Raw genomic sequence first — 21,531 nt, 5'->3', positions numbered from 1 at the left:
TTTGACAGTTGACGTAAATTTTGGAAAATATTGTGGTATTTCTTTAACTTTAATTCGTTAAGTACAAACGTCATATAACTTAATGTTGGGATGTTCTGTGATAAACGTGTAATGTGCGGATAATTTTTAACAATATAAAGTTAATGATGATATTTTAACCAAAATATTGGTATATATTTTTTTGTATTTCAACATAAATATTATTTTCGTTCATTATTTGCATTAATGTTCAAGGATATATCGAGAAGAAAAGTATTTTCAATAGCTATTTACTTCTGTTATGATATGTTAATCATCCGGCAATAATTTCATTAAACATCAAGAATTAATTTATTGCACATGTTAGCATTAAATAATATTTTCAACAATTTGTGCTTATTTTAGTTCATGATTAAAAAGTGTTAAACATTCGTCTAAAGGTTTACGAACAAAGAAATATAAATTAATGGTGATTATTTAAAATAGTGACGTTGTTTACTAGTAATGAATTGAAGAGGCATTTAAATAGGAATAGAGGAAATAATGGAAGAAGCAGGCATTTTTGGGTAAGTTATTTTATTATTTTTTTGGCCTTTGTTAATTTTAAAAGAACTTCTGACATTCTTAAAATTAAGTAATTGTTTTGTTTATATTACTGATTGAACAAGAACTATTAATGTATTATATAACATAAAGTGTCTACTATATTTAATATATCTAAAATTCATAATACACTATACATTGTATTGATTATTATTGATATTTTATCACCTTCATTAAACTAACACCAAATTGTGATTAAAATAAAATCTTATTATTTTTTGTTGTTTATTTTCTATTTAATATCAATAGTAGTTAATTCGTTGTTATTTTCGATACTAAGTTTTGCAAGTGGTAATTGCAACAATGATGCATGGGTTATTTATTACCTGTTATTTTTAAAATGATGAGATAACTGGATGTATATGAATTTTCAGGGATAAATTGTTGAAGGTTATTTTCTTTTTTTCAAAGGTTTAAATGGGATGATCTTACAGCTTCTGTTATCTCATCCTTCTAAAAATAACTCTTGTTTGAGGGTTTGTTTACGCCATTGTAATTAGGGTTTTCTAGAATCTTGTTCAGGTAGTAAGTTTCTGATTTTTTAAGCATTAAATTTCTTATTCTGATCTGCAATATATCAAATATTTTGTATGTTAAAGCAAGCATCCTATGATTCTATATGGATATCTAATATTATAATCTATTTTCAGTTTATTCCGGTTTTCAAGTGTAGAATACATATATGTTTTTACAAGGTTATGCACATATAACGAAATTGAATTTAAAATTATTTTGTTGCGATCTTATTGTTTGGGTTTTTTTGAACAATTAGGTATTAATTTAATGTATATTACCTAAGTGCACGTTTATGTAATCAGTTATAATAATCTAAAAGCATCAGTGTTAAATTACCCATCAATCAATAAATTAGTTATAAATGATTTTATACTATTGCATATATTAATTATTGATTTATATTTATAAATAAATATTTATAAATCAATAACTCTTGCTTGCTCGGTGTTTTAAAGTTATTACATTATTTATAGCAAATGCTTCTCTATAGCTATGAATTGTGTTATGAATGTTAACATACATTACAAACTGTATTTCATAAATATTCATAATGCATTTATTTTTGGTATATTTAATTTAATTAAAATGTTTAAATAGTTCTACAGTTTTTGTTATTCATTAATTCTATTTTAAACACAAAATTAATTTTAAGTATTTGATCGTTGCATATAATAGTATAAATATTAATATTTTTACAGTGTGCAGTTCGCAAGGTTGTATGTATATTTAAAAAGTTAAAGCTTTGTTTACGACCCTATTATTATTCAGTTTAACCATTTCTCAGTTTAACTTGTAATGTCATTAATATCATTAAAAATTAATTATATAGCTGAATATTTAACCTCTAGGCAGTTTAACTCTTTTTACTGTCATGAATTTGTTGGATACTATATTGGCAATAAATATGCACTTTAATATAATATGAATATGTAAAGACATGTTGATATAGGTATGTAAGAGATGCCGCCTAACTAAAACTGCTATATATTCGAAAACAATTTAAATGTTTAATATTCCTTTTAGGGGTATATTCTTAATATCTTAGTATATTAAAGGTGTTTTAAAATGTAAGAAACCGATTTTTTGAAATTTCTAGATTAGAATACAGCCTTAAATGAAATTTTGCGTAAATTTAGGTACTCCATAATAGTTTATTTTAGATATTTCTTTTGTTTTCTGTATATGTTTCTTTCTAATTAACAAAATATATCCGTATTCATCAGGACTAACTAAATATGGAAAAAACATTAGTTTTTTTGAGGTAGCCTTGCCATATAACCTTGGATATATCTAAGACCAGTACTGTTTCAGTGATCCATAAGCTATTAATACGCTTGGAAAATAGCTCTTCGTAATGTAGAGCCATAGTGAATCGATAGAGCTTCAAAATTGGGTTAACAGAATGAGCCTAGTAATTGTAATAACTTTTAAAATATTTATAGGTTAAAACGGTTGTAGTGTGTGCAATGGCATTATTTAACATATATAATATTTTGTTGTTTAGAATATGGATTGAAATACATTGTGAGGGAGTTAATACAGTTAATTTATAGTATTGGTATTTATTTTATACATTTTAGAAGATGAAGGGATTATATTTTATCAGCGATTGTTATAAATATTGTAGACGTTTATTACTAATAAATTATTAGTCTACTATTGTTGTAAAAACGGAAATAAGTCTTTATCATAGAAGGTGTACAAAATAAGTTTTAGCATATTTACCAAAGATGGTGTAACTAGTATTAAATCATCATTTGATAGACATCAACTACTATGTGAAAAAATATCTATTAATGAGGAAATGCTAGCTCTGGTTTCAGTGTTTTTAAAGTAGCAATTTTGACATCAGTGGCAAATAAGGTGTATTTAAGTAACTGGGTATGGAAATCTAAAGTAACAGGTCAATTGAAAAGTCGCCGGCCTGACACATAGATGGCGCTACTAGAATTAAATCCATATGTTTTTTAGTTAGCCCTAACCGTCAAAAGATGCGTGTATAAATTTGACAGCTGTCGAATCATTAGTTTGTTGAATTATAGCATTTTGAGTGAAGCAACTTTTGTTATTGTGAAAAAAATGGATAAAAAGGAATTTCGCGTGTTGATAAAATATTGTTTTTTGAAGGGAAAAAATTCAGTTGAAGCAAAAACTTGGCTTGGTGCCGAGTTTCCGGACACTGCCCCAGGAAAATCAACCATCAAGGATTGGTATGCTAAGTTTAGACGTGGTGAAATGAGCACCGAAGACGGTGAACGCAGTGGGTGCTCAAAGGAGGCTGTTACCGACGAGAACATTAAAAAATCGACAAAATGATTTTGGATGACCGTAAATTGAAATTGAATGAAATAGCAGTCACTCTAAAGATATCAACTGAACGTGTATATCATATCATTCACAAATATTTGGGTATGAGGAAGCTCTGTGCAAAGTTGGTGCCGCGCGAGCTCGCTTTTGACTAAAAACAACGATGAGTTGATGATTCGGAGCAGTGTTTGAAGATGATCATGCGTAATAAACCCGAGTTTTTGCGTCGATATGTGACAATGGATGACACATGGCTCAATCATTTCACTCCGAAGTTCAATCGACGGTCATCCAAATTGACTGCATACGATGAACCCGCTCCAAAGCGTGGAAAAACGCAACAGTCGGCTGGTAAAGTTATGGCCTCTGTATTTTGGGATGCGCGTGGAATAATTTTCATTGACTATCTTGAAAAAGGAAGAACCATAAACAGCGACTGTTACATAGCGTTATTGGACCGTTTGAAGGACGAAATCGCCGAAAAACGGCAGCATTTGAAGAAAAAGAAAGTCAATGCACCGTGTCACAAATCAGTGAAAACGATGGAAAAATCCATGAATTATGCTTCGAATTGCTTCTTCATGCACTGTATTCTACGGGCCTCCAGCGACTATTTCATTTTCTCAGATCTCAAAAGAATGCTCGCTGTGAAGAAATTTTCGTCGAATGAAGAGGTGATCGCCGAAACTGAGGCCTATTTTGAAGTAAAGGACAAATCGTACTACAAAAATGATATCGAAAAGTTGGAGGTGCCAAAAAATTGTGTTTTTCTATCGTAGGTCGGGGACTTTTCAGTTGACCTGTTAATGAGATTGACATGAATGTCAGAATTAGAAAAATCATGAATTAGTATTAACTGTAAGTAAATAGCAAAAACTAAAATGGAATTGTACAAGGCAATGTATAAAACAATTCTAACATTCGGTTTCAAGACAAGGTATTGTCAACGAGAGGTACATTAAGATATAAAAAGCAGAAACTAAATACCTCAGAAGAGTCAGGGGTCTAACAAAATTAACAGGATAGGAAAGATGAGTAGAGAAACAGCGCATAGAGGACACAAGATAGTTAAAGAGAATATGGAAAGCGAAGATGGTGAGGAGAAAAATCAGAGGACGACCTAAGCAAACCTGGGATGATTGTATCAGAGAATAGACTGAGCAGAGACAGATAAAAATGGAAAGAATATATACATGGAGCAAGAGAGAGTAGACACTAAACATAACACACCAGGTGTACCAAAAAGTCACGTTTTTTTTTTGGAAAAACTTAATTTTTCAAAGTATAGGCTATTTGATTCTTTACATCTTGTCCATCTTTCTTTCTCTGCAAGCGCGTATCCCATTGATGCGAAAAATTGATAGTCGGACGGAGCAAGGCCTGGAGAGTATCGCGGGTGCAACAATATGTGTCATCCGAATGCTTTCAACGCTCTTTTGACCGGTTTTGCTTTATGAGACGGTGCGTTATCGTGCTGTAATCACTTTACCGCGCTGTCGAACCCATTCTGGACGTTTTTCTATCAGTACATGGTTCAAATTTATTATTTGTAGTCGGTAGCGATCGCTATTAACTGTTTCAACATTTCGTAATACACCCACCAAACCAAACACAGAGCGTTGTCTTGCAACCAAAACGATTTGGCCTTGGAGTCGATCGGCCGACTTCGCCAGGTGATCTTTTATCGTCCATCACTATTCGATACAGAAATAACTTCCGATCATACCTTTGAAGCAGCATCTCACAGACGATTTTTCGATTTTCCATTTGTCTGTCATTCAATTGATGTGACACCCATCTTCCCATCTTTTGGATTTTCCTCATTGCTCGTAATCGGTCGCTAATGTTTTTTGGGAAACATTTAACGCTTCCGCCATTTGTTTTTGAGTTGCCATTGGGTCTTCATTCAAAAACTCTTGCAATTTCGCATCTTCGGTCTACCAAAATGTTCTTTGTCTTACACATCGAAATCACCACTTTTGAATGTTTGAAATCACGCCTCACATGTTTTTAAGGTTAGATTATGCTTTTAAGGTTAGATTAAAAAACACACAAAACACAAGAAAAGTAATACGTGCCGCAAATGTACGTTTTCAAGCATGAAACTTGACATTCTCAGAGAGGTATAAATCTATGATGGTTGCAGAATGTATATCTTTGGAACTTGATGTCAGTAAAATAAAATGACATGTGTCAAATCAATACATATTTAAGTCTAGCGACATCTGTTTGAGAACCTTGGAAAAAGTTTCAAAAAAAACATCAAAAACTTTTTTGTACGTATTATGTTTCTTATTGTTTTGTTTTCTTATTTTTAAGGATTTTAATGTATCGAACATTGATCTACACTGTCACAGTTGAAAATGTATTTTAAATAATTCTCTATTTGTTTTAAAGAACAAAACGGGACTAATACCATATTTTGTTACAGAAAATGGGTTATATTCGCAAAAGGGTTACTCAGGCTGTGCTTTATCCTAGTTAATAATCTGTATTGCATTCCGACGTATATAATTTGGATGTTTCTATTACGGCCTCTGGTATTCATTAACCCCACGCTATATTGGAAGATTGAGGGACGGCTGTTTCATTTTTTACTGGCGATGGTCTCCTTATGGTGTGACTCAGCTGGCTATCGGAGTAAGTACAATTCATTATTCTTTGAACTGTTGAATCGAAAATGAGACGTATAATTAATTAATCGAATTGTTTACCTGTTATTATTCATCGTATCGTTAATGCGGTGCAGTAATATTAATAGGATAATTTTCATTAGGTATTTTGTTTAACCGTTTAAAAGATATTTGGGACGTCAACAGTATAACGAATAGTTCGGATAATTTTTCATTGGGACGTAACCAAAATTAAATATTTTTAAATTATCTGTTTATTTATTACATTGTATTACATCGTTGTCGACTAACCTACAGTTTGTCTTTAACATATTACAACTATATAAGTCAGAGCAAAACAGGTTAATTGAAAAGTCCCCGGCCTACCATAGTAAAACACATTTTTCTGGCAAAATTAGTTTTTTTTATCCAACATAATTCCCTTCAAGGGTACGATTTGTCTTGTGCTTCAAAAAAGGCCTCAGTTTCGGCGATCACCTTTTCGTTCGGCGAAAATTTCTACCCAGCGAGCATTCTTTTGAGATCTGAGAACAGGAAATAGTCGTTGGGGGCCAGATCTGGAGAATTCGGTGGATGAGCAACTAATTCGAAGCCCAATTCATGGATTTTTGCCATTGTTTTCACTGACTTGTGACACGGTGCATTGTCTTGCTGAAGCAGCACATTTTTTTCCTCAAATGCGGCCGTTTTTCGGCGATTTCGTCCTTCAAACGGCCCAATAACGCGATATTATAAGACTGTTAAGTCGCTGTTGATAGTCCTTCCTTTTTCGAGGTAGCCAATGAAAATTATTCCATGTGCATCCCAAAATACAAACGCCATAACCTTGCCAGGTGACTGTTGCGTTTTCCCACGCTTTGGAGCGGGTTCATCATGTGCAGTCCGTTCGGATAACTGCCGATTGGACTTCAGAGTGAAATGATGGAGCCATGTCGGTCATTTCGTCCATTGTCACATATCGACGCAAAAACTCGGGTTTAGTACGCTTGATCATCTTCGAACACTGCTCCAAATTATCAACTCGTCGTTTTTGGTTAAAAATGAGCTCGCGTGGCACCCACTTTGCACGTAGCTTTCTCATACCCAAATATTCGTGTATTATATGATGTACACGTTGAGTTGATATCTTTAGAGTGTCTGCTATTTCATTCAATTTCAATTTACGGCCATTCAAAATCATTTTGAAAAGTTGCTTCACTCAAAATGCTGTAATTCACAAACTAATGATCCGACAGCTGTCAAATTTATACACGCATTTTTGATGGTTAGGGCTAACTAAAAACATGTGGATTTAATTCACATGCGCCATCTACGAGTTAGGCCGGGCACTTTTCAATTGACTTGTAACTAATTTTAAATGACAGTTTACTAATTTTTTAAGCATCCAACTTATTCGTTAGATTTAGCTCCCTTTGATTTCTGGACTGATACATTAAAAGTATTTTTTGGAGATTTTAATTTTCATTCAAATGTAAAAGTAATTGCTGCTGTATGGTAATTTGAAGACCTCTTGAAATAACACTACAGTGATGGGAAGTTAACGAAAATTATGCTGGAAAATAAACAATGTTTTAATTTTCTTTTTAATAGTACTTAACGATAGACAATATTAAATGATAATGTACACAGTTTGTTCATAAAAGAGCCTTGAAATTACGCAGAATGTACTAAAAATTAATTAATCGACGCTTCTTATATTTCGTAAGATGGATGTTTTGAAAATATCGATAGATCATCTTCGATATATCGTTGAAATACCCATGTTTTTTTTAATTTATTTACATTCCTAGGTCAGAGCCATTTCCGTCTAAATGATGACTTCATTAATATATGATATAAAACTCGATATGAATAAGTTGCTACTATTTATGACACTTTATTATGATATATGTTATGTTACTTGGCAATTCCCCACTAATAACTCTAAGAATTCTATTTTACTATTTGGTATTAATAATTTTAAGATAATATATACGAGTAGAGTTAGAAAATGATTCATATTTGGGTCATGTTGAATTAATAGACAGTAATAAAAATATAATGGTGGGTGACTTTTAAGAAATTTAGCTTCATGTATCTTAAAGGGCATCACAATAAAATGACGTAAGTCTGTTCTTGAAAAAACTTATCAAGATCTCTAATATAACCATTATTTTAGATCGTATCTTGTATTCGTTTCGGTTTGACAATGTTATTCTATGACTATGGTATATAATTCCATGGTAGATTATGGTTGTTCCTAAATCTCAAAAGTTTACTGGTAGGGTCACTCTGAGCATTTTTGGCGTTCTTCAGATTATAGCAGTTAAGAGATGTCCCGTCAGATTTTTTTTATTCTATAAATATACAGACCAGGGATGGTTTTCCAACCTTCTAGGGTGAATAATATGTTTTTAAATTCTAGTAGTTTAGTGATAGGGCTATTTTGAGCAACTTCAGTGGCAAATACCCAAGTTTACCATACTCAGATTCCAATTTTGATTTGTAGTTTTGGATGGATGTACGATTCTAGTTGTCTTTTTTCTCGATAAGTTATTTCATTCCGGTTAGTTGGAATTTAATGGAGTAAGTTATTTTGTACATACGTCATCTAAATTTGTTAACGTCACAGTGTTGCCGCATCAACTCTGAGTTTTAGTTTAGTTCGGCTTTGACATACAACAAAATTATAATCTAAATAAAATAATTGAACAAAAATGTTATCAAGTATAATTTATTTTAACATTATAGTACGTATAAAATCCATAGTTAATTATACAGCCACTATAGTTAGAGTTATAAATTCTTGTCACTATTGCTTTCAAGAATTTTGCATTTGTCCGACAACCGGAAGACTTTGACAGGCTCATTCATTTAGGTGTTCGAACTAATCAAACATCATTGTGTCTCATTCTAACTAGAATAAAATGCGAAGGAAAATATCTGATTCTAAAATGAATTTACAAATTGTGGTGGGCAATACATTACACATCTTGATGACGTATGTACAAAAGAAACCTTTGAATAGACTATATGTATATACAGATAAAAACATGCTCTTTCTTTATTCAAATATTTCATTTTTGTGGTAAAACTGACACAACTGATCCATTCTTATTATACTTCAAATGAAAATTTACACAAATACTTGTGACCACACAAGAGTTTACTAATCGGAAATTCTGCCAGATATATTACTTCGTTGCCACTTCTTGTAAATTCTATTTATATTTCAAGAATATAATTTATCGCATTAAATTTCTTGGATTCAAAATTAACTTGAAATTGGTCTGTAACGACCAGAACAAAATTCAATAATTCACTTCTTAACCATTGACATTAATAGTGCAGGGTCTCCATAAGTCTTTCCTTGGTTTCGGTAATGATTTTTTTGAGTAAAATGTAATGTATAATAATCTAAAATAAAAAATAATAATGAGCACACGAAAATCACTTCCGTTAATTTTTGTTAAAATTCGAAAGGTTTTGTGCTGTCAAACACAAACTAAATGACGGAACTTGCTCAACATTTCACAGTATTTAATACAGTAATTAATAGATGACAGTAAGGCTAGTAATGATGCATCTAAAGTTACTGTGCGGAAAATTCAATAATGTATTTGACCTAATATAGAGATATATTGTTTTGTAGTAAAATAAATTTATTGTAATTTTCAATATTTGTTTAAGGATGATGATATTTTCAAAAACAATTAAAATATTTATTAGAATTAATTAAAGTTTACTCATCGATGATTCTGTTGGACATTAATTTGCCTCGTTGCCAGTTCTTCTAAGTTGTGAGTATATTTCAAGAATATAATTTCAGGTTAATACATATTTACACACAAATTAAATATAAGTATATTAAATCTTGTTTGCTCTGATTATATTTTTTTAGTCGAGTGTTATGTGTTTATGACGTAATTTTGATAATAGGTGAATTTTTCCATCTGTAAAAAGTGTTAGATTTACTAATACATTATCTGATTAAAGGTTATTTCTATATTGTTCAATCATATGATAGTTGATAACACATTTTTAACTATTATATCAAGATAAGGTTTTTTTAATGAGATATACCTTTATTGTAGGTCGTGTAACATGTTTTGTAAAATTTTATAGTGGAAGTTATATAATTTTGATCTGTTATTAATTGGCTCTAAATTTTATAAATTTATAGTTTCAAAAGTAACTTCAATAAATTTATTTTAGCCATCCTCAGCCTATTTTTTCACTTTTATCCTATGGTTGTAGTGGATTTTTAGGCTCTTTTTATTGCATATTCATATTTCCTATTCTTTGCCTTCGTTGTTATGGTACATCTTATAAATTAGAAAGACCAGAAAACGTATTGCTTGAATACCCTGTCCAAACTCTGAAGAAACAAGACAATTCAGCAATTACGAATACGAATTGACGGAAAATGTCGTTTTGAAGCATTGCAACTATTATTTAACTACGTATTTATAAGACATAACGCTTTCTGATTACACTTGTTCAGATGGATGCAGCATGGTTTGGTGCGAAAATGGAACGATGTTGGTTTGGGATGATTGGTTGACATATTGTATCAATTTTTCTCAATAAATGCCTTTTAAACTAAAAAATGACCAGAATACATGCAATTACTTAATACTAACGTTGACATGTACGTTTTTAACACCAATAGCAAAATAAATATCAACCTTTTAGCTTTCCAGGAAATAATTCTTGAATTATTCGAAAGAGTCGGATGTAAGATGGACCTAAATTTGGCAAATAAGCTAGGTATATCAGTTCACATTTCCGCACTTGGACCACAAGGCCAAATCGGTCGAATTAAACCATGAACTGCTGTCCTATTTATCGTGTTCTCTAGATTTTTTCTTTTTTTCAGACGAGCTAAAGAAGTTGAGCATCTCTGGGTCAAGTGAATCGAACTAAAACGAGAGTATTTTGAGAAATAAATCACTACTTTTCCAAAATTGAACCTCCCTCGTATAAGTCATCTGAACAAAATCTATTCTACATTATTCCAAATTAATTATTTCACAGTCCTATTAGTTCAGTTTTCCATCATCAGCACTCTTTTATCTATGTTTGTCTTTACTATATGTTTTGTTTATTAATTTATAATAGAACAGCATTTTTTATTACCGATGATAAGGTGAATAGTTTTGGTATCTTCAAGCACATAAAAAAATCATTAAAAAAATGATAAACAGTGATATTTTTACCCATTTTACTTTAACTCGTCATAATAACAACAACAAAATATTTCACTCATCAATCGTTACACGTTCAACTTTAACCTATTTTAAGGCATGTTATCTCGACTTGCGGCAACTGCGTTTCATAGAAGCGGGCACGGATCTGAATCATTGGTTTCACTTAATTTGGTTTAGAACAAACCAGGTGGATGTTGCACAATAAAATCAGTCGGTTTATTGTTAACCGCCTGTTATAAAAAAGGCAACAATTTAACGTAAATTTTGTTGTTGGGTTAAAGTTCATCATTAAATAAAATTACCCGGTTTTGGATACGGTTAATAAGCGCTATTATTTATTTTATGCATTAATATCCCCAGACTTTATTAAAATCAAAAAAAGCGTTCTATTTTTAACCAATTACGTATATCGTGTGACAAATAATTCGTTATAAGTCGCACATTATACAGTTTGATAATTTTGCAAATTATTATTATATTTAATAAGTTATAGGTAACAAGCATTCAGTTTATTAAGTAATAAGCTAGCTTAATTCGCTTAAATGCCAGCAATTTTTGTGAGGCATACTTAAATTGCAGTCCTGTCATACGGAAATTGCAAGTTAAGGCAGCTTTTGAATATATCTGCGACTGGATCTTATATTTACTAATTCTGTCCGTTTACAATTACAACATATACAATTGGAATATGACGAAACCTCATGGGCAATAAGTATTATTATATGATTTCAGTTATATAACTATCCTGACATGTAGATCACTTAAGTCAGTGCTCTACTGTACAACATATAATCTAAATCTTATTCTAGGTACTATTCTAACGTATTCTAAAAACTATTCTAGCTTATTCTAGTATATTATTCGTATAGTAGTTTGCGTTTGAGTATATGCATTACACTGTCATCGCGCACATTTAACCGTTTGGCGAGTGCATTTGGATACACTAATAGTCTTTCAGAGTACTTCGCACTAACACTCCGAATTACACTCGTTATGGGTTCTATAGGGATATCGCGCTGAATCAGTTTGTTGGACACGTAAAATATGAGGCATCGACGATGACTGGCAACACTTTATTCTGGAATCTCTGGAGGATATCTATGTTAAATTTGCTAGTAGTATTGTTAGATTAGCCTAAGTATTGACTTATACAGCAAAACCTTGTTATCTAATGATAATTTAGATTTACGCCTTATCAGCCAATGCATTTGGTTTAGTTTAACCCCAAGCTGTTTCCGTTTTGTCACTATATGTTTTTTTCATGTCAAACGTCGATCGAAATGCATTCCCAGATATTTAACGTTGTCTGCTTGCGAAAGTTCATGATTATTCAATTTTACTGAGGGACATGTTCTTCTACAAAGGGTGAATGTCACATGGGTAGATTTTGTCTTATTTACTTTGATACGCCACGTTTTTCACCACAATTCACTTTGTTAAGATGAAGTTGGAGGTTTCTTGTGGCTGATATTAGATCCTCGTGTGATGGTAAAACCGCTGTATCGTCAGCATATGTTGCAACAATAGTGTTTCTTGATTTCGGTAGGTCAGCTGTATACAATAGATATAACAATGTGCCAGAACACCTGAATATATTGGGTGTAGATCAGTGTATTCGTCATCCTGTTTAACAATAGAATGTCTTTAACATGCAGTCCAGTGTGCCACACCTCGTCGAAGGCCTGACAAATATCGAGAAATGCAGCGGAGCAATATTATTTTATTGTTTAACTTTTTGTTAATGTTGATTTGATTGACTAATCTATGTATTTGTTCTGTTGTTCCGTGTTTATTACGGAAGTCAAATTGATGGTCAAATGACTTTATTGACTATTTATAATGGCGACTTGAATTTACAAAAAATCCATTAAAATTAATTCACAGTCTCGGTATGTCGTATAAAACTCATGTACAGATATATTAATAATAGCTGTCGACATACTGAGGAAACATAAAATACATTCTTGGTATTATTTCGCAAATATTGATTTAAAATCAAACTTGTTTAAACCAGGCCTTCTAGATGATCTCATCATTCTAGGTTAGACACTGGACAGTCGATAGGCTTCACAAGTTATCAGATGTAGGAGTATTAATCGGTAATTAGTGGCCCATTTTAGTTCGCTGATTGCATTAGATCAAAGGTTTAGTTATTTTTAAGTTAGGCTAAGTGTTGATTATTTAAAACGGTTGAGGCAACATTTTATTTTCTTAATTTTCTTCAAACCCGTGACAATTTCTTTAAATATATAGTCTTCTCCAAAAATCAACCAGGTTTTGCATGAAAAAGTAATTTGTATTGCTAATGCTTAAATATATATATGTATTTTGCTAAAGTTCTAAAATCAAGGTGATGTTCCACAATAATAATTGTTCAAACTTGTAAATAAAATAACACTAGTTTGAACAATTTCTATGTGTCAGTTTACAATATATTTTTAGAATATTGATGTTTTATCTAATTAATATTATTTAGCGTTGTATCTTATCTGACATTACAAAACGATAGTAATCTGTTTATCATTTCGTATTTTATGAATTGATGCGTTTTATTTAAAACCTTTTCATTCGATATACTTTATATCCTGTTAGTAAGCATTGACAAATATCCATAGGAAGGTAGAAGTTACAAGATGACTAGACAGTTTTTAAACATTTTAAAAAATCGACATTTTAAATGAATTTCTAAAAATAATTAATTTTTATTATTATTTTTAAAATTAAATTTTTGGTATTTTATTTTAAAGGCTTTTTTCCATCGAGGGTTTATCTGGATTGGACCTACGGTTTAACGTGGGCTTCAAACCCCGTTCCTCGACCTTATGCCTACCGATTGACCAGTGACCAACTTAGAGACCATTCCAGAAGATATCCGGTCTTACCCAGTCTGGTTACTGGCGTGACTGGGATGGTTATTCCTAGTAGATTTTCCACTATTGTCTATAAAGATATTTACCATTATAACCACAAACATAAAGTACATCTATGTCCCAGCAGGATTGCAACCCTCGACTTGACCACTGCGCCAACAAATTCGGGTTATTTTAAAAGTTAACTAAAATCAATATTTTTGATATGATCTGGTGATTTGGAGTTTTTGAAATATTTATCATGTTGCTCTTACCATTCGTTTACAAGTTACAGCGGTTTTTATGAAACATTTTTTTGTTTTTAAATTAAGTGAAAAAATGTTGATTAAATATTGCTTTTGGGGAATGATGCTGATGGCAAAATTATGTTAACGTATTGGGGTTCTGAATCCTCAGAATTTGACGGAAGTGATGATGATTACATTAACAGGTAGTTAATTCCTCAAAACTTATCTGTTCACACAGTCGACCTAAGTAAATCCCATTGCTCACATGTTGTTATGGTGGAAAGAGGGACAGGAAATAATTTTTGAAATGCAAATGTCACGACACTATTTTTTAATATATTATTATTTATATTATTTAATATTTATTTATAACTTAATTCTTTAACACTTGAAGACATATTTTACTAGATATTTTATCTTCTAGTTCTAGAAGCTGGTGACGACATATCAGAGTGCCTCGACGATAGGACACTTATAATAGCAAACCACCAGTCCACTGGCGATGTACCAATGCTATTTTCCTGCTATAATGTCAGGAAAAACGTCCTTCCCAACGTGATGTGGATAATGGACAGTCTGTTCAAGTATACCAATTTCGGAGCTGTAAGCTGTTTGCATCAGGATTTTTTCATTAAATCGGTAATATCATATTATTTCATAACCTAATTAGTCATAAAAAATACGTCACCATTGTGTTGACCTTTAATACACTATTAAAAGTTTCAAATTATGCTTTTGATAAAAATTGTTTACCCACTTGAAGAGATTGACGAGTTTTTCTAAGAAATTAAAATAATGAGCTGAAAGATCGCTCTCCAAACATAACCAGTTATCCTAATTATTTTAACTCCAATGAATTAATTATTACTACTGTGTTAATGTGTTTAATTGCTTAATAGTAAAATTAGACCCAGAATATAATACTGGACACTGGAGGAAACATTCTATTGAAAGCTCAAATAGTTCCTCACTAGGATATTCTTCATTGTTATAATCGCTGCTCTTCACAAAAAGTCAACATTTTACATCTTGATTCTGTAAATGGGGAAATAACAAATACTTCAGGAAGTTGAAATTGTTGAGTCTATAGTTCGACTTTAAAATAATTTGCCTAACTCTTTTATGAAAATCTTTTCATAACAAATTGTAGCACATTATAATGTATTCTATATATTTTAACACAAATTCTATAAAACCATGACAAACGCACTTATGAAATAGAAATACATTATATCCCCTTAGCTGGATACCTACTTTCGTTGAAATTGTTACCATTTTACAATAAGTTTAGTTGTGAAAACATATTTATTTGTTACATCACACCAAAACAGAAAGATATATTGATATTTATGTTACTTTGACTATTATATCAAGTAAACTATGTACACAAGCAACATAAAGTAACGGTTGTTTTTTTACAGGGTAAACAACACAGGGAAAAAGCTCTCGAGAACCTATCCAAACATCTTCGGGATAAATACGTTCCACTCAACAGAAAATGGTTGATACTCTTCCCGGAGGGTGGCTTCTTGAGGAAGCGAAAGGCGATATCTCACAAGTACGCCGAGCAAAACAACTACCCCAAGTTCGAGAATGTGTCCTTACCTCGTGTCGGAGCCCTTAACGTCATTATGAACGCTGTAGGGCCCAATTCGCACACGAATAATAACTGTAACAGTTACGGTTCCAATCAAACAGGTAAGGTGTTACTTATCCATATTAAATATTTTGGAAGCGAAGGATATATAAATGAATTATTAAGCTAGGATTGTTTCATCCAAAGTATTTCATTTGTAACTATGATAAAAAAATAATTATTATTCTTGTATTCGTTTTTTAGTTCACAAAATTCATAACAGTCCTATCCATACAAATCTTAAGAGACCTGGTAGCAGTTTTAATTAGTTCAAACTATTTTCATACCATTTCCTAAACACAACTCGATTTTTTTGTCTTTGTTTGGTCACCACTGTTACTACTAGCAAAAACCCCCAAGCTTGACAAACTAATTGTCTGAGAGTATAGATCTGTTTTCTTTGAAGTTTCAACTGCATGAGTGAGCAAACATTTTCTATGGGATCTGTCAACGTCATTTTCCTGTTTCCACTCAGTACAAAGGTCACTTCCATGTTTCGTATCATTGGCTCTTTATAATAACCGATATAATAGTTTTTTTCTTGAAATAGTAAACCTCTATTTTGAAAAACTGCCCCAAACATGCACTTCTACTGAATGTTTATTGATGTAGATGTAGACACCATGTCTGTACACACCGAAAAAGTTTTCAAGTTTAGGACAGTAACGGTTTTTTTTATTGTGTTACGAATTTTTTTGTTATGAGTCTGTAAAAGTCTTATATTTATTGCCTCTTATCATATTATCATGTTTTAAAATATTTTTTATTGCTTATCTAAAACTAAATAAACAAAACAAAATTAAAATATATTCATTGCGACATCCTGTCTGTAATAAACCAAAATACGATACCTCATTCGTATATACAATAAAAATAATCAATAACCTTTGGTTCTTGAAATATTTAAAAATAAAATTGCAGTTCCAAGTAATCAGCATTTAGCATATCTTTTTTTTTTGTTAAAACCATATAATGTGCATCTGCATTAGAACAACAATAAATTAAATATGTTTCTTGGTAATTAATAGGTGGAAATGTATTTTAATATTTTAAAACTGCATTGATAAATTTTATATAGTCCTTGCAATAAAGCAGCCAATGCACATTATCAACACCGTCGAACGTATTGCCTAATTCAGTTTATAAAAACGTAAAATCCCTTTTGAACTCCGAGCATTTTTATTTCTTGTTTTATTAATTAACATTACTCTAGTTAAAAAGAGACAGAATGAAATCTGACGGGTCCGAACATATAAATTTGATTTGTTTTGGTACTCGTCGGCAGCGTTTTGATACTTCAATGTACATATAATAAAACAACTCTAACTTATAAACTATTGTGACTGTTTAATTAATTGTAGTTTAAGTCCTTCAATAAATATGCATTAGATGTACTATAATGTCAAAATAAGTTATATTTTGTAATGTTATTTGTATTTCATTATTTTATTTACATTAATATTTTGCTGTCAGAGTCGAAATAAACGAAAATTTAAATTTGTTTACGATAACCATAGAGAACTATGGCGGCAACGTTGCATTACAAATTTTGATGAAGCGCGTTGGCTGTTTTATGGAGAGTATTGAACTATATTTTTCTTTCAGATTTGGTTCCGACACAAATAAATTATATCTTAGATATTACAATCGCTTATCCTAGGGGAGTTCCTATCGACCTTAGTCACATAGTTTTTGGCCATAGAGCACCGTGTGAAACTGTGTTTTACTATAGGCTTTATCGCTCATCAGAAGTGCCTGAAGAATCCGAAGCAATGAAAGACTGGTTATTTAAAAGGTTAGTGGGCTATTTAATTGTCATTTATTCGTTCGTATTCATTATGTTTATTTTTCAAAACAATTGACTGCCAAACAATAGTACAATGTTTTTCTCTATTGTGAATTATTTGAATAGAAAGCATAAAATTGATATGTTAATTGAACATAATAATGATATCTACTGCGTTGGTATGGGAATATTTCGTCATGCTTGTTTTATTTTAATTTTTTCGATATTATTTTCGATTGCTGCACAAACTCATGAAACAAAAAAAATCTAGTTCTGGAAAATCCCCGTATGCATACCTGGGTTTGAGTTTGCGACGTTGCCAGTTCAAAATTATACGCACATTTGAAGAATATAATATAAATTTTAAGACCTATCGTATCACATTAGACCTAAGTTAAAATTTTTCTTCCCCTGTAATATAAAAAATGTAATATGAAAAACCTTTTATAAACATCGTTCATTTTAAAATAATTTTCAGAAGGAAAAGAGAAAATAAAACATGCAATTATTAATTTATCAATACATGAACACTACGATAACAAACCAAAGTTATAGTTCTTGTAAATTATTTGTATACCTGAAGACTGTAATATAGGGGGTGGGGCAAAACTCCCTGTCAAACTGTCATCTTGGTTATGGGTGGGACAAAGGTCCCACAACCATTGGGAGTGCGCGCCATCTTGATCGTGGGTGGGGTAAAAGTCCCGCTCCCATTTTGGTTGCGCGCCATATTGGTTATGTGACATTTAGATCAGTTTCGCTTTAGCTATTGTATTGTGTAAACGTCCAAATTTTATAACGGATAAATATACACCATAGAAAAAAATATACACCACAAGAACGAGCAGAAACAGTAACAATATTTATTGAAAATAATCGTTCCATTATTGCCACCGAGTGGAAATTGCGTCAAATGGTAGCGGGACTTTGCACCACTTTGTATATTCTTGAATTCACAAATTTGTTCAAAATCTCAATTCTTTTAACAACGTTTAACTAAGTTTACCGTCTATTATTTTAAGCTTATATGATATATCTAAGTTATTTAATATTTCTAATTTTACAGAAAAAAATAAAACATCATATACAGTAACAAATATATTTTATTTAGCGATATATAAAATTCAATAACATATCTTGCACGGCACTAAAAATACCTTCGTTGTTTCCTCATGGACGTAAATGGCAACGTCGCATAATTAGGTGGAAACTATCGACGTTTAACCTGAAATAAACGAACTTCAAAATCCTGAAATAAAATAAAACCACTTATTATAATTATTCGTTTTTCAGGTGGGCGGAGAAAGAAGAAATGCTGCAGACCTACTACGACACCGGAGAGATGACGACAAAATTCTCCCGCACAAAATTATACAGACCAAAATTGGTCCTCCAAGATTATTTGAGGTTTCTTATTTTGCATCTGTCGTTCCTCATTTCTAGTTATATACACGCCCGAGTCATCACGGCGATCTACCAATGCGTGGTGCATTTTCTGGTTTATTAGCAGTACGGAATGTCTTATTTGATATATTTAGTTTTGTACTATCTGTGAAATTTGTTGAAAACGAAGTGCGGTTGGTTGTGAAGTCTGACTAGTGGTTATGCGATCGTCGTAATGCACGTACACACCAAAGTCAAGCGTTTAGTATGAATGCTCGTTTGCACCGACGTGTCTTATAGTATGTTTAAAAGGTAATTACATTTTGTGCAAATGGGCAACGGTTTCCAAATTATCGTCAATATATTGGTTTATCAACAGAATGCTTCTTGAACACGTTCACTAGTAACTAGCCACTATTAACTTCGTTCATTCCAAAAAGCAGCGTGAGATAAATAGCAGAGATGATAATGAATTGGGGCTGACTTTTTAATATTCTATTTAAATTCTAATGTAATTTATAAACTATTTTTACCATTATACTTCACAATCTTTTGATTTATTCAATAAAAAAGATTAAACACTATGGAGCAAATTAACCAACTTCTTGATATTCTGTTGAGACTTTGATATATTAACATAATCTATATACATAAGGAGAGAAAAGTTATAGGTTGTAAATAATATGTACAATTTGCGTTTTCTAGCTTGACTAAACAAAAGCACATTAAATTGTAATTACACAAACTCAATGTTTATTTAGTTTCCTATCCTTTTATTGATCAACGCTATCACTTTTTTTTAGATTGTAGGTAGGTTTTTATCACAGAAAGTTTTTCCCAGTTAGGTGGTTTTTTTTTTGCGTGTGGAAATTTTATTTAGTAGTTTAAGTTTCGGTTTTGTACTTAAAACTGCTTTCTCATAATACTAACTGAGGTAGAGGTGCTTTTACAATATATATATCGATATTTTTAATACACCTTTAAAATTACGTATCAATTTAAAATGTTTATCAAAAATAATTAAATGATTTTTTTATAAGATTTAAGAAATATATTTAATTAAAAAAAAATATCGATATATATTGGCCTCTCTATGCTGATGTCCTAAAGATGTTTAAATCGGCCAGTTTCACGAAAACTATTTAATCTAATCTAATAACATTTCTACTAGTATATTTATATGTATGCTGTTGTTTACGGCTATAAATATGTAGCACGATATAATGACAATTATATATAACTTGTAATAACAAATTGACCTTTCGTCATATTAATTTATCTTAGAAGATGTTTAATATATGAATTGTTGGTTTTTATCTTGTGATATATCAATTTAAAACTTGTGATATATGTATATTTAAATGTTTACATCATATTTGTTATTATTGATGCTTTTCGAAAGAATGTTAAATCCTTTAACATGTGGTCGAAAAATTATTGGAGACATCGACATGCAGCAAATATAGTTACATTGCAGTTGGTTCTGTTGATTATATTAAAAGGATTTGTACTGTATATACATGCCTGTAGAATTATATAAACACATCTTTTATACTTCTGTAAATTATTACTAGCTTACTAGAAAATGTTTAAGACTATAATTATAATAGGAATACACCAATAAAGCAATAATTATAAGTCTAATTGTTACTGTTACAATTATTGTAATTGCTTTTTGTTACTTATAATTATAATCTTAAATGTTACCTTTGTTTTTTTCATTTTAATAGTCGATCGACAAAAAAAAAACGGTTCTATGCTTTATTCGTTGCCTCGTTATATTCGGAAAATATCAACATAGAAGGGTATAATATTTTTATACGAAAATATAATTTATTCGTTAATTTATTTTTAGAATTTTATATTTGTAAATCAATATTTTATATATAAAGGATATATATAAAGAGTATTTTCATCATAATGTAATTTTATATTTTTATATATATGCGACATTATTACCCATTATTTCCTAGAGAAGCTGTTTTATCATTTTATCATCATCATATAATTTTTGGCCTAAGTGTATTAGTAGGGTTGATTTTTTTATTTCGGTTTCACTCATTCTCTTTGGGGCAATTTAAAAGTTGTTGAAGAAGTCAGTTTAGGTTTTGTTTTAATATAACTGTCTATTGTTTTTTCTTTGGCATCCTATGATGCTGTAATTGCGAGAGTGTTTTTGTTTAACGCGGTATGAAACAACATATTGATTTTGATTTACTACTTTTGTATATTTTTGTATATAAATATATGTATATAAATGTGTGATTTAAAATTATTGTTATAGGTTCAAATATGTGGCACAGTAATAAATATATGTTTTTTAACTCTTCTAAATGTTGTTTGTCTACGTAGTTTTTTGATCACTGGTATTTCTAGACTGTCTTGATTTTTCCTTTTAATAG

General features: G+C 31.0%; 1 protein-coding gene across 1 annotated transcript; it reads left to right on the top strand.

The window, feature by feature from the left end:
* The first annotated feature begins 3 nt into the window (after nucleotides 1–3).
* LOC143193380 (acyl-CoA:lysophosphatidylglycerol acyltransferase 1) lies at nucleotides 4–21,463 on the top strand. Its single transcript, XM_076399561.1, has 7 exons — nucleotides 4–169; nucleotides 385–545; nucleotides 5,837–6,045; nucleotides 14,749–14,963; nucleotides 15,746–16,022; nucleotides 17,566–17,755; nucleotides 19,040–21,463. The coding sequence occupies exons 2-7, from the start codon at nucleotides 523–525 to the stop codon at nucleotides 19,251–19,253; spliced, it is 1,128 nt and encodes a 375-aa protein (XP_076255676.1). The 5' UTR covers nucleotides 4–169; nucleotides 385–522; the 3' UTR covers nucleotides 19,254–21,463.
* Nucleotides 21,464–21,531: the final 68 nt, after the last annotated feature.

Source organism: Rhynchophorus ferrugineus, unplaced genomic scaffold, assembly GCF_030347505.1.
Source record: "Rhynchophorus ferrugineus isolate W39M unplaced genomic scaffold, kcgeb_rfMv2 rfM3, whole genome shotgun sequence".
NCBI lineage: Eukaryota > Metazoa > Arthropoda > Insecta > Coleoptera > Curculionidae > Rhynchophorus > Rhynchophorus ferrugineus.
The sequence above is the reverse complement of the archived record's forward strand: the minus strand, read 5'-3'. Positions and strand labels throughout refer to the sequence as shown.